Source organism: Oncorhynchus keta, chromosome 28 (genome assembly GCF_023373465.1).
Source record: "Oncorhynchus keta strain PuntledgeMale-10-30-2019 chromosome 28, Oket_V2, whole genome shotgun sequence".
Taxonomy (NCBI): Eukaryota; Metazoa; Chordata; class Actinopteri; order Salmoniformes; family Salmonidae; genus Oncorhynchus; species Oncorhynchus keta.
This window is the reverse complement of record NC_068448.1, coordinates 58,364,528-58,378,946: the sequence shown is the minus strand read 5'-3', so window position 1 is coordinate 58,378,946 and position 14,419 is coordinate 58,364,528. Positions and strand designations below refer to the sequence as shown.

The 14,419-nt window shown below is 45.4% G+C and overlaps 1 protein-coding gene across 1 annotated transcript in view; it reads left to right on the top strand.

Moving 5' to 3' along the window:
- cubn (cubilin (intrinsic factor-cobalamin receptor)) overlaps window positions 1-14,419 on the top strand; it is a 52,301-nt gene that overhangs the window by 23,677 nt on the left and 14,205 nt on the right. The window contains exons 28-47 of the mRNA XM_052483322.1: window positions 1,857-2,038; window positions 3,454-3,622; window positions 3,709-3,890; window positions 4,965-5,121; window positions 5,363-5,479; window positions 5,685-5,798; window positions 6,190-6,318; window positions 6,524-6,656; window positions 6,920-7,125; window positions 7,408-7,589; window positions 7,823-8,015; window positions 8,114-8,311; window positions 8,679-8,825; window positions 9,183-9,373; window positions 11,133-11,301; window positions 11,496-11,670; window positions 11,899-12,077; window positions 12,331-12,537; window positions 12,736-12,876; window positions 14,162-14,352. Coding sequence (XP_052339282.1) covers window positions 1,857-2,038; window positions 3,454-3,622; window positions 3,709-3,890; window positions 4,965-5,121; window positions 5,363-5,479; window positions 5,685-5,798; window positions 6,190-6,318; window positions 6,524-6,656; window positions 6,920-7,125; window positions 7,408-7,589; window positions 7,823-8,015; window positions 8,114-8,311; window positions 8,679-8,825; window positions 9,183-9,373; window positions 11,133-11,301; window positions 11,496-11,670; window positions 11,899-12,077; window positions 12,331-12,537; window positions 12,736-12,876; window positions 14,162-14,352 — 3,362 coding nt within the window. The remainder of the gene's footprint in view (window positions 1-1,856; window positions 2,039-3,453; window positions 3,623-3,708; window positions 3,891-4,964; window positions 5,122-5,362; window positions 5,480-5,684; window positions 5,799-6,189; window positions 6,319-6,523; window positions 6,657-6,919; window positions 7,126-7,407; window positions 7,590-7,822; window positions 8,016-8,113; window positions 8,312-8,678; window positions 8,826-9,182; window positions 9,374-11,132; window positions 11,302-11,495; window positions 11,671-11,898; window positions 12,078-12,330; window positions 12,538-12,735; window positions 12,877-14,161; window positions 14,353-14,419) is intronic.

The following is a 14,419-nucleotide window of genomic DNA, read 5'->3' as shown; positions in this document are numbered from 1 at the left end:
TATAATCACTCATGTTAAATGCTGTAACAAACTATAGTGAACAGTTACAGTATTAGCATATTTCATCCAAACATTGGGAAAGGAAGTTAGCCTAACCCTTTCAACGTTAAAAATGTTTGATGATATTAAGGAACACATTGATAATATACAGATCATTAATAACAATCGTAAATCAGAATTTGACAGCTTGTGAATACCGTATGCTCGGGGGATAATACTGTACGATTTGGAATGGAAATGATACTCACAATCTTTAAACAAAATAACTGTCATGACCACAGACTCTGTAAATGAGATTGTAGAATGCAGGTAACAATGTTCTGCTTCAGCTCCCCCATCTGGCTCTCCATGTCCCTGAGCTCAGCCACTGTGATGCCCAGTTGGGATGTAAGACCTGGAGAAATATGAATAGCAAGCTTTCAAGACCGATTATTGAAAGGGCGTAGTGTAAATCTATGAATTTCGTATTACCTTCATTCACTGTCTGTAGGGTAGCCACTGTAGACTCCGCCCCTGTCAGTCTGGCCTTCAAGTCCCTGAGCTCAACCACTGTGGTGCTCAGTTGGGATGTAAGCTTTAGCGAGCTTTCAGACTCAACTAGGCTCCACCTGCCTCACGCTGGCTCTCAACTCCAATGCTTGAGCCGTTGTATTGTAAGTAGAAGTGTTTTTAAGGGCCATCGTTTGAGACATTACAGACCTTAACCATAATGGACAAAACAGCAGAGAGTTAAGGTGAGCTCAGTTTATGAATCAGCCAATTTTGAATCCATTATTTATTATTAAAAGAGAAAAATAACAGGTCTAACGGGTTAAATAGTCTATTAAGTGATACCTTTGATCTCAGTCTGTAGGACAGCCACTGTAGACACCTAGCTGCTTAGCTCCTCCTCAGTCGCTTTCAGCCTGGCCTCCATTCCTTCTATCTTTATCAGTAAAATAAATGTCAGGCTGGCAGCTTCTCCCTGAGTCTTCTAGGATTTGACTATTAGCTTCCTGACTTTCTGCCCTCTCTCCCTCCACATGTATCTCAGAAGTGATCTCATTCCCTGTGAATATCCCCTCGATCTCTGGCCCAGTCCGACCACCACACAATAACACCAACAGAGCTGCAACACCCCTCATTCTTTACCTGGACTCTCAACATCGTTAGCCCTCCTATGTTGAGCCCACTAGGATCTTCCAAGCCCTGCAAACACATATCCGTGTGAAGTGTTTAGTGAGGTCCATGTGTCTTTATGGAAAAATAGGACATGCTCTGGCAGTCAAGGTTTTGGGGAATGTGCATCTGTTTGGTTAATGTTGCGTTGCCAACTCATGTGAACGTGTTATCATCATGGTTAATCTTGTTCATGTTTAATATTGTGACAACAGCATGACTTTTGCAGGAACATGTCGATGGTCTAGTTTGTTTGCCCCCTACTAGAGGTAAATTGCTCTGTGTAATTGCATTGGTGTAGTATGGTAACACCTCATACAGTATGGACAGGATCTGTTTAGTTGGTAATCAACTGTATAAATACTGTATGAAATTACACACTTATAATGACAGGTGGATTGTTGTCATGATTAGTCTCTGTGACCAACACTAACCAGCATCTCTTCCATCTTTCCTATCACTGTGTTCCAATTACCTCTTTCCTCCCATCTTGCACTTGTTCACTTCCCGTCAATGATTTGAAAGGACTGGTATAGCAAATATGGTGGAAACTCCAACTAACCCATAGCTTCAACACTCCAATGCTTTTAGATGTATGGGAAGTGGTGAGCAAGTATACACTTCAGGTTAAAGGAGAGATTAGTGGGACCCACCCCTTGTCTCCATCAGCCTCACTGACTCAGTGTGGCCCCCTACAGGTTGCGGTGGGGATCTATCTGGTCCCACGGGTTCCTTCAACAGCCCAGGATACCCCAACAGATACCCCGACAACAGAGAGTGTTTCTGGTACATTCAGACTGCCACAGGAAGCAGCATCACCATTACCATCTATGAGTTTGATGTGGAGTACCACCCTGATTGCAACTATGACGTACTGGAGGTAATGTGTGTGGTGTGTCAATGTGTGTGTTGGTGTGGCTCTTAGGGAGTATGTATTTGATTCTGCCAGAGTTGTGTTGTACTCCCTCCTGTGCTAGCTGTACCCAGAGGGCCTAGAGCAGAGTAGCTCACGCCAGTGGAATGCTGTCTACCACTAGACAGAACAGTGAATGGAGCCAGTGGGGCAGAACTGACCAGGAAATCACAGCTTAGGGAGCTAGCTAGCTGGCCTTTTTCTGGTCCAACTGCCTCCAATGCTGGACTAGCCCCGGCCACTGTCAAACTACCCACAATCCCAAAGGCTGGTGCCACACCCTAACGTCCCACAAATGTCACTTCATCATCATGTGGTTATCAGCTGCTTCTTCCTGTCCTGTAACTGACCAAAGATGTTTGTTAATGAGGAAACCATCTGTAGTCCAGCAACACATGTGAAGGATGGTCTGACAATTAGCTAATTTGATTCCCATATGTCCTATTTTTAAACCAGACAAATGAGCATAGATAAGGATATGAACATAGTTAAGTGAACCTCAGCTCTAAATATGCAGTGACAGTCCAAATATGTTTTCTGTAGGGTCTTTGTTCCCTTCAATGGCCCGTTGTTGCTACATCAGGTTGTTTGTACACTGAGTGTACAAAACATGAGGAACAACTTCCTAATATTGTGTTGCATCGCCTTTTTGCCCACAGAAAAGCCTTAATTCGTCGGGCCATGGAACCTACAAGGTGTCGAAAGCGTTCCACAGGGATGCTGGCCCATGTTGACTCCAATGCTTTCCACAGTTGTGTCAAATTGGCTGGATGTCTTATGGGTGGTGGACCATTCTTGATACACACAGGAAACTGTTGAGCATGAAAAACCCAGCAGCGTTGCAGTTCTTGACACACTCAAACCAGGGAGCCTGGCACCTACCACCATACCCCTTTCAAAGCCACTTAAATCTTTTGTCTTGCCCATTAACGCTCTGAATGGCACACATACACAATCCATGTCTCAATTGTCTCCTCCCCTTCATCTACACATATTGAATGGAACACTGGTCACTTTAATGTTTACATACTGTTTTATATATATATATATACTGTATTCCAGTTCAACTTATGCTGTATATATACTGTTCTATCCAAGTATTCTTCAGATATACTACATATTATATTGACATACTGTCCATAATATCTATACATCCCATAACATTAGCACATTGCTCACACATTGCTCATACGACAATAATTCTTCATTATATTATTTTACTTTTAGACTAGTGTGTATTGTTAGATATTACTGCACTGTTGGAGCTTGGAACACAAGAATTTCACTAGGTCCAGACCTGTCAGCTCTCTGTCCACCACCACCATTTAACTGTATCTTCCACAACCTCTAACCCTTAATCTCTAACCCCTGTCTTTCCACAGGTATACGGAGGCCCTGACCTTTCAGCCCCGAGGCTGGCCCAGCTCTGCACCACCACCTCCAGCCCCCTCCAGGTCTCCAGCACAGGGAACATGGTCACAGTCCGCTTCAAGTCTGACCCCTACGTCAGTGGCCGAGGATTCAATGCCAGCTGGGTCGAGGTCCAGGGAGGTGGGTGATAGTGGGCTGTAGACGCATACTGTACTGCACATACACACAGGTTTTCACCAAATCCCCCCTCCTCTCTTCCTCCCTAGGATGTGGAGGTCCGATCAAGGCCCCCAGTGGAGAGATCCACTCCCCCAACTACCCCGCCAACTACCCCAACACGGTGGACTGTTCCTGGACCATCTCAGTGGACGTAGGCCACCGGGTCCTCTTCAACTTCACTGACCTGGACATAGAGCTCCACTCCACGTGCCAGTGGGACCATGTAGCTGTGAGTGACTTACTTTCTGAATGATAACGTGTGTATGGTATTATTACTCCTGGGATGAGGAGGAAATGAGGAATGTGGTTGTGGTTCTAGTGTCTTTATGCCAGTATCGCTCTCAATGTCACGGCGTTGGCAAGTCCACACTAACAGATGTCAAGGTCCTCTGAAAGAAACGTGGCATCTGAACACTGAGACATTCTATTGAAATTTCAACCGCTGTTCTGAGGGCAGTTTCCAATCTGTCCCTCCCACTGCCTCTGCTGTCCTAAGTGGCCTTTGTCACCATCCTCCCATCCCCCCCAATCACAGAGAGACAAAACGCGAACAGGCCAGAGCTCTTTGTCTCTCTGTGGTTTGGCCGTCTTCTTGTCATCTTCCAGGGCCCATTGTTAACACAGTGAAGGGCAGATAGTACTACTGAAATGATGTGAATGCTAACACCCTGATGTCCCTCTGGTCAAGTGCCCTAGTTGTCGGTGACAAAAGCTAGTGCTACAGATTCTGTTCAGGGAAACAAGTGGAATTCAGTCTATGCGAAAGAGCATCCAGTGTGTAAGATACAAGCTGCTATGAAATACTGCGTTGAGGTAGCCAACAGAATAGTTATCCTTTGAAAAGCCCCTGTATGAGTCAGGCAGGTAGCCTAGTGGTCAGAGCATTGGGCAGTAACCGAAAGGTTGCTAGATCGAATCCCCGAGCTGACAAGGTAAACATCTGTCGTTCTGCCCCTGAACAAGGCAGTTAACCCACTGTTCCTAGGCCGTCAATGTAAATAAGAATTTGTTCTTAACTGACTTGCCTAGTTAAATAAACATTTAAAAAATTAAATAAAGACCCGGTGAATGTAATTTTTTCACTTCATTGAACTACAGGAAACAGAAATTATTCCATATTTACCATTCTGAATATCAACTTCTCACCTTTACGTTCCGTGTGTGTGTGTGTGTGTGTGTGTGTGTGTGTGTGTGTGTGTGTGTGTGTGTGTGTGTGTGTGTGTGTGTGTGTGTGTGTGTGTGTGTGTGTGTGTGTGTGTGTGTGTGTGTGTGTGTGTGTGTGTGTGTGTGTGTGTGTGTGTAGATCTATGATGGACCCAGTATATCTGCTCCGCTGCTGGGTCAAGTGTGTGGTCAGACACGGCCCGCCCCCATCACCTCCACCCAGAACACCATCTTTGTGCGGTTCAGGTCTGATGCCAGCCTCAACCACCGGGGCTTTGCCGCCACCTTCTCCGAGGGTGTGTCATCAGCACAGCTGGCACGGCAATAGAAATACATATACATATAGAGATACATATACTTTACCTCTCTTAGCCGTTATTGAGACATTGAACACATTTCTGGTTTATTATAAAAAATATTTTTGTGGACGAAGTCTGTTCCAACATTGAAAAACATATGTTTATAAAACACATTTTGTTATAAAAGTGTAGATTTTGGTTTGGATTCTTATTGGTAAGAAACTTTTATTTCTCTCAGCTTGTGGAGCCACCTTCTTGACAGATGACGTGGGTGGGGCCATCGCATCGCCACGGTACCCTGCTGTTTACCCAGCCAATCAGAACTGCAGCTGGATCATCAAGGCTCAGTTGCCATGTGAGTTAGCCAATCACATCACAGATACACACCACTCGATCCACTGCACTACAACTCCATTCATTTCAATGGCCTGCCAGCTTTGGTATTTGTATTAACCAGTGATACTTTGCAATATAAAAACAATGTAATTGATAATTATCTGTAACAAACTGAAGTGATGCTGTGTCTTGTTTTCTCTTTCCACACTCTACCCAATGCACAGTCAACCATGTGACCCTGTCGTTTACGGACTTTGAACTGGAGAGTCTCAACTCCAACTGTTCCCACGACGCTGTGGAGATCCTAGATGGAGATAACTACATGGCACCAGTCATTGGTAAGGTCATGTTACAGAAAATAAATAATATATAATAATACAGACCAGTGCTACACAGTGGATACTGGTCCTCTGAGGCTACATACTATAGAATAATATTAACAAGAACGGGATATAACAAGGACTGTGCAACCCTTTACACTCGTAACTGTATATGGTGGAAAATGGCAGATTTGAGCACTGATCACCTCCTAAATTGGTACGCTGTGGCTGTACCGTAACATGCTCATAAAAGCAAATTCCCACCAGTGTGAAGGTTAATGTCATTGTTGCAGCACGTGGCCTTTAACATGAAAAAAATACTGTGTCGAAGTATTACTGATTACTACTCCAGCACAATGGTAGATGACGTTTTCCATGTTAGTTGTGGTGATATTTATTTTCCCCTCAGGTCGTTACTGTGGCACTGAGATCCCTCACCCAGTCACATCGTTCAGCAACGCCCTGGTCGTCAACTTTGTCTCTGACTCCTCTGTCGCCATGAAGGGCTTCAGAGCAACCTACACTGGCTCCACCTCAAGTAATGCGTCTATTAGTGGGACCCAATGGTTGTGTCACATAAGGTCTTAAAGTACCTTCAGAAATTGAGTTTGATTCCACACATCTACTGCTGCCTCTTGCCTATCTTTTTGGAAATCTCCATATCATCTGACAGTGATCAGTTCTGACAGCGACTAACTCTTAACCCTCCTCTCACTAATCCTAACCCCGTCTTCCTCTCCTAGGCTGTGGAGGGGACTTGCTCATGGAGACAGGGGCCTTTAACAGTCCTAACTACCCTGATGCCTACCCTCCCAACGTGGAGTGTGTCTGGACCATCACCAGCTCCCCCGGCAACCGCCTCCAGCTCTCCTTCATGTGAGTCTCCTATACTTATTGCACGGGTTATTACATGGGTTATTACATGGGTTATTACATGGTCAAATGCCTCCATATTGCATCTTCTACATATTCTGAATATTTCTTATACTTTAAGACATTGCCTCAGGGAAGAACATTAAATAATATGTTCTTTCACCATGGAATAAGTTGTAAATACAGTGGTTATAACAGTGTTATTAAATAGGTCGTCACACATCAATGACTAAGCTAATAGTTATTATTTACTTCTCCTGTGCCAGTATGTTCCAGCTGCAGCAGAGTTCTGACTGTAACAATGATTACCTGGAGATCCGGGAGGGAAACTCCACAGGCGCTCTGGTTGGTCGGTTCTGTGGGGTCTCCCTCCCCTCCAACTACACGTCTCTGATTGGCCACATCCTGTGGGTCAAGTTCCGCTCAGACTCCTCTCTCAGTGGAGCTGGATTCAGAGCTACCTTCTCCCACTGTGAGTGTGTGTTGGGTATTTGTGGGCGCGTGCATGCGCATGTTCTACTGATGGCCGTAGTCTCTTACTGTTCAACCCACTCTCTCGATGACACAATGCATCTCTTCAGATGCTTTCTCCGTTCTGTTAACTCCATGCCCAGCATCACATCTCTGTCGATGCTCTATCTTCTTCTACTGATGCACAAACGCTTTCAATGACAAGATACAGTACTTTGGCTTTAGATGCGTCCAGCCATACTCGGTATGCTAAACACAGGACATGTGGTCTCGCCTTCTCCAGTGTATGGGAATGACATCACAGGTACGTCAGGACAGATAGCGTCTCCACTGTACCCCCGGACGTACCCCAACAACGCAGACTACCGCTGGACCATCACTGTACCTGGAGACGACTACATACAGATCCACTTCCTAGACATGGACATCGAGGACCTGTACGACTGCTACTATGACCAGCTTAAGGTGTGCGTCGTCGAGGCGACTGATTCTTTTGAAATGACAACCTCTTCCTTCAATAGAATTCAAAACATCCCCGAAAGTCATCTTCGTTTTGATATTAGGAAATGTTAGATCACGATCGTCCTTGAAAAACTCACTGTGAACATGAATAATAAAATACAAATGTTATATAAGACCCCATAAACCATTTGGCCAGTCTTTTTCATAATCTCTAACCTCTCTCTGTGTGTGGTCAGATATTTGATGGGCCCAACATCCACGCCTACTCCCTGGGGAAGTTCTGCGGTCTATCCCTGCCCGCCTCGGTCAGTAGCTCCGGCAGCACCGTGACTCTAGAGTTCCAGTCGGACACTGTGGTGGGGGGAAGAGGCTTCCTCATTGAATGGTCAGCCATACAGAGCTCTGGACCCCTGCCCACCATAGCACCAGGTGTGTGTTTAAGCCAGTGAGTATTTGTGCACATGCCCATGCACCCATTCATGTGTGTTACTATACTGATTTCTATCTCTCTTTCTGTGTGTGTGTAGGTGCCTGTGGGGGGGCTCTGATGCCAGGCTACAGCCCCAGGTTCCTCTTCTCCCCCGGCTGGCCAGACAGCTATGACGCTAACCTGGAGTGTACCTGGGTCATTCGTTCCCCTAACTCTGTTGTGGAGTTCAACCTGCTGTCTATGGACATGGAGGACTACCCCACCTGCTACTTTGACAGCCTGGTCATCAGGGATGGTGAGTGAGAGAGAGGCCTGGATCCTGTTCATTAGGCCACACTGTAGCAAAAAAGCAAGTATTTCTCATTGGACAAAATCAGATAGTGCCTGTTTGTTTCACTCGGTGTTCTGTTTCGTGCAAACTGAACATGACCATGGTTTAGTAAGACCTTTATACTAGACTACTGGTTAATCAGCTTTGTGTGAAGTGTAAAACATTGAGGTTTACTTTCTAGTGTCTGGGAGACCGTATGTCACAACCACAACACTGTACAGTGTGTTTATGTTTTAGCTAAGCAAATGGACACGTCTCCTCAGTAAACACTGCACGTCCTTTCCTTTGTGTTCCTAATGTTTACCCCCCATTGTGTGTTCTCGTCCCCCAGGTGAAACCAACCTGTCCCCCCTGCTGAACACTGTGTGTGGCCGTGAGCTGCCGGGGCCCATCCACTCTACAGGGGACTCCATGTTCCTCCGCTTCACCTCAGACAGCAGCGTCTCCGGGAAGGGCTTCAACGCTTCCTACTCCAAGGGTGAGCTCACTCACAACCCTCTCTGAAGCAATCCAATCACCGGAGGTTGTTGACCCTGCTAACTTGGTTGACATGTCATGTCGTTTACCCTGCTAATGTGTCATCGGTTCACATCTCATTCTCTTAACCTTGCTTGTGTCTTATTGGTTAAAATCCCAGGCTGTTGATTTCATATTGGTTTGTATCAGGTTTTTGATCTTCCTGGATTCTGTTTCTCTTTGACTTTGACAAATGCAGATCATTTTTATTTCATAGAGGATGATATCATTGACTGTATTTATCTAAAGGGAAAAGAAAACTCTCAGTATCTCTTTGACAAGTGACAATAAAGTTATTGTTTTCTAATTCTCATTCTAGGTTGTGGTGGTCTGCTGCACGTGGACAGGGGTGTACTCTCCACCCCGCGGTACCCCGAGAACTACCCGTCCAATCTGGACTGTAGCTGGCACGTGATGGTGACCCCAGGCTTCAGAGTGTCTGTTAACATCCAGAGCCCGTTCCAGGTCCAGGGCTTCGGCACCGCCTGCAGCTCTGGAGACTACCTAGAGGTGAGATACAGTGCATTTTGGGAACTATTCAGACCCCTTGACTTTTTCCACATTTTGTTTCGTTTCAGCCTTATTCTAAAATGTATTAAATTGTTTTTCCCCCTCATCATTCAACACACAATACTGACAAAGCAAAAACAAGTTTTTAGAAAAGTTTGCAAATATATTAAAATGAAATATCACATTTATGTAACTATTCAGACCTTTTACTCAGTACTTTGTTGAAACACCTTTGGCAGCGATTACAGCCTTGAGTCTTCTTGGGTATGACGCTACAAACTTGGCACACCTGTATTTGGGGAGTTTCTCCCATTCTTCTCTGCAGATCCTCTCAAGCTCTGTCAGGTTGGATGGGGAGTGTCACTGCACAGCTATTTTCAGGTCTCTCCAGAGATGTTCAATCTGGTTCAAGTCCGGGCTCTGGCTGGACCACTCAGGGATGTTGTCTTGACTGTGTGCTTATGGTCGTTTTCCTGTTGGAAGGTGAACCTTCGGTTCAGTCTGAGGTCCTGAGCGCCCTGGTGCAGGTTTTCATCAAGGATCTCTCTGTACTTTGCTCCGTTCATCTTTCCTTCGATCCTGAATAGTATCCCAGTCCCTGCCGCTGAAAAACATCCCCACAGCATGATGCTGCCACCACCATGCTTCGCCGTAGGGATGGTGCCAGGTTTCCACCAGACGTGACGCTTGGCAATCAGAACAAAGAGTTCAATCTTGGGTTTCATCAGACCAGATAATCTTGTTAATCGTGGTCACTGACGAGTCGTGGTTTTGTCTCACCAGGGGTGATGGTCGGATTCGCGTTTATTGTCCAAAGAATGAGCCTTAGACTGTGGCCTGTACTCTGGAGCGGGATCCATTTGGAGGTGGAGGGTCCGTCATGGTCTGGGGCGGTGTGTCACAGCATCATCGGACTGAGCTTGTTGTCAATGCAGGCAATCTCAACGCTGTGCATTACAGGGAAGACATCCTCCTCCCTCATGTGGTACCCTTCCTGCAGGCTCATCATGACATGACCCTCCAGCATGACAATGCCACCAGCCATACTGCTCGTTCTGTGTGTGATTTCCTGCAAGACAGGAATGTCAGTGTTCTGCAATGGCCATGCGAAGAGCCCGGATCTTAATCCCATTAAGCACGTGTGGGACCTGTTGGATCGGAGAGTGAGGGCTTGGGCCATTCCTCACAGAAATGTCCGGGAACTTGCAGGTGTCTTGGTGGAAAAGTGGGGTAACACCTCACAGCAATAACTGGCAAATCTGGTGCAGTCCATGAGGAGGAGATGCACTGTAAATGGAGTTGGTGACAACACCAGATACTGACTGTTACTTTTGATTTTGACCCCTCCTTTTTTCAGGGACACATTATTCCATGTATGATTGTCACATGTCTGTGGAACTTGTTTAGTTTATGTCACAGTTGTTCAATCTTGTAATATTCATACAAATATTTACGCTAAGTTTGCTGAAAATGAACGCAGTTGACAGTGAGAGGACATTTCTTTTTTTGCTGAGTTTATATAGTGAATGAACCAGTCTCCTAAATAATTTTGAAAGTCACAGTTATATACTACACTACACATAATATACTAAACCTTGTTATAGCCAGGAAGAGTGATTTGCTCTGACAGATTCAATTTACCCAGGGAGTGATATGGATTGTAACATTACCCTTACCCCTCTGTGTGTGTGCGTGCGTTACTGTGTGTGTGTGTGTGTGTGCCCGTGTGTGTGTTTAACCCGCCGCCTGTCTACCTTAGTTGAGGAACGGTCCAGATGCCTCAGCCCCCTCTCTGGGGGGTCGTCTGTGTGGCACCAGCCCCCCTTCCATCACCCAGACAACAGACAACAACCTCCACATACGATTCATCTCAGACGCCACCAACGAGGGCAGTGGCTTCAAGCTGATCTTTGAGGCCCACAGCCAGGGTGAGACTGTAATAACAGTAAATTGTTATAAAAATGTTTATAACACAGACAATCAAAGGTTTAGATAGAAACACTCTAATGTATGTTTTTACATGATTGAGACATCACTGTATTTTGTGCTTAAGAGCATAGAAGTCAAAGTGTATGTGAGAAAACACCTTTCCTAATCACATGCATTTTCTCTCCTCCTGTAGCTTGTGGAGGAAGCATTGTGTTGAGTGACTCCGACCCTCCAGGCTATATCACGTCACCCAACTACCCCCAGAACTACCCCCAGAACATGGACTGTATCTGGGTCATCACTGTGCCCAACGGGGAGTCTGTCCAGATCGACTTTGATGATGAATTCGACATCGAGCCTACGTCCAAGTATGAAAATGTCCCATTTGATATCATCGTCATGTTGTAATTCTTCATCATGTTTCTTTTTACCTGTACTTGTTATAAGTTCTTATGTCATGTTTCTTATATATGAGTACAGAGTATAATAGTGTTTCTAATAGATTGGATCCAAGAGCTATATATTATACCATTCCGTTGTTACATTTTTTGAAGAAAACTATTTCATGAGATTTACCCCCAATGTTTTGTCGTCAGCTGTTTCTATGACTACGTTGAGCTTCGTGATGGTGCCACCTCTGACGCTAACTCCCTCGCAAAACTATGTGGCAACACCAGGCCCTCTACCGAGCATTCCACTGGCTCCACCATGTACCTGCGCTTCCGCACAGACAACAGCATCACACACAAGGGCTTCAAGGCCAAGTACTCCATCGGTGAGTGTGTAACTGGAACAGAATCAACCCACTCTGCCACACTCCCTAGTACAGTCTCGCACACGCTCCCACACTCACTCAAATACACTTCACCACCTACAGAGACCATGAACCCTTTCAGTGGGCATGTTACAGTATCAAACGTATCTCAGAAAGCAGATGTATTTTGCTGCCTCTTCTACAAGATACAGGAGATACTTGGAATGACCCGGATCTCAATCTCATTTTTTTTTGTCTTTTCAATCCAACACAGCCACGTGTGGAGGCACATACATTGGCCAGAGTGTTAACCTCAAGAGCCCAGGTTTCCCTGCGAACTACCCAGATAGCTCATCCTGTGAGTGGTACCTGGAGGGCCCTACAGGACACTACCTCACCATCCGCTTCAACAACTTCAGCCTGCAGAACACAGTAGACTGCAGCAGTGACTATGTCGAGATACGAGAGTACAATGCCTCAGGTAACCTGTTCTATGTTTACGGATTCTTGACATGTTTCTAGCAATGTTCTGCCTAAAAATGACAGCGGCGTGTGCACATAGTTGTGTCATATCTCTTTTCTAAGAAGTCTAATTCAGTTTGTCAATTTGTGCAATTCATTTTGTCTAATGTGATGAAATAAAAGGTGACGAATGTGTTGCCGGTATGTGCTGTTCCAGGGCGCTTCCTGGGAAAGCATTGTGGGAACGTCATACCTAGCCCTATGGACACAGGAGACAGCTTTGCTTATGTCAAGTTTGTCAGCGACAGCAGTGTAAATGCCCCTGGATTCACTCTGTCCTTTGTGGCCAGTGTGGAAGGTAAAAGTCAATTCATTTAAGACTTACAGTGCATTCGGAAAGTTTTCAGAACTCTTTACTTTTTCCATATTTGGTTACGTTGCAGCCTTATTCTAAAGTGTACACACAATACCCCATGATGACCAAAGCAAAAAACTATTTTTAGATATTTTTGCAAATGTATTACAAGTACAAAAACTGATAATACACATATACTATTCAGACTGTTTACTCAGTACTTTGTTGAAGCACCTTTTGGCAGCGAATACAGCATGGAGTCTTCTTGGGTACAAGCTTGGCACATCTGTATGTGTGTAGTTTCTCCCATTCTTCAGAGACTTGTCCCAAAACCACTCCTGCGTTGTCTTGGCTGTGTGCTTAGGGTCATTGTCCTTTTGGAAGGTGAACCTTCATCCCAGTCTGAGGTCCTGAGTGCTCTGGTGCAGGTTTTCATAAAGGGTCTCTCTGTACTTCGCTCCGTTCATCTTTCCCTCGATCCTGACTAGTCTCCCAGTCTTTGTTCCACAGAGGAACTCTAGAGCTCTGTCAGAGTGACCATCGGGTTCTTGGTCACCTCACTGACCAAGGCCCTTCTCCCCAGATTGCTCAGTTTGGCCGGGTCTGCTAGCTCTAGGAAGAGTGTTGGTGGTTCCAAACTTATTTCATTTAAGAATGATGGAGGCCACTGTGTTCTTGTGGACCTTCAATGCTGCAGAATGTTTTTATACCCATCCCCAGATATGTGCCTCGACACAATCCTGTCTCGGAGCTCTACGGACAATTCCGTCAACCTCATGGCTTGGTTTGTGCTCTGACATGCACTGTCAACTGTGTGGGCCTTTCCAAATCATGTCAATCAATTGAATTGACCACAGGTGGACTCCAATCAAGTTGTAGAGACATCTCAAGGACGATCAACGGAAACAGAACGTACCTGAGCTCAATCTAGGTGTCTCATAGCAAAGGGTCTGAAAGACTTATGTAAATAAAGTATCTGGTTTTATTTCTTATAAATTAGCAACGGTTTCTGAAAAGCTGTTTTCGCTTTGTCATTATGGGGTATTGTGTGTAGATTGATGAGGAAAAACAAGATTTTTATCTGTTTTAGAATAAGGCTGTAACGTATCAAAATGTGGAAAAGGGGAAGGTGTGAAAACTGAGCTGTGTGTGATTTCTGTGTCATAGCTTTGTGTAGTATTGGTATTAGCAGTGAAAATGACTGACTGACAGTAGAAGTTAATAAGCTGTGTTGATGTTAACAACCCGTTCTTTCTTTCTCATTCTTTCCGGTCCTGTCCCCCTACAGTGTGTGGAGGTGAGCTGAACGCTCCCTCGGGGACCATCTCGTCCCCTAACTATCCCAACCTGTACCCTCACAGCCGTACGTGCCGTTGGGAGATCACTGTGGTCCCGGGGAGAAGGGTCACTCTCACCATCAACGATCTTCGGCTGGAGGGCACCACCAGCAGCAGCAGCTGCTACGCCGACTATGTGGATGTGGGTCCCACTTATCTTTCAGCTTCTCTTCTTTTAGGTTCACTTGTTCATCCTTTAAGTTGGTGTG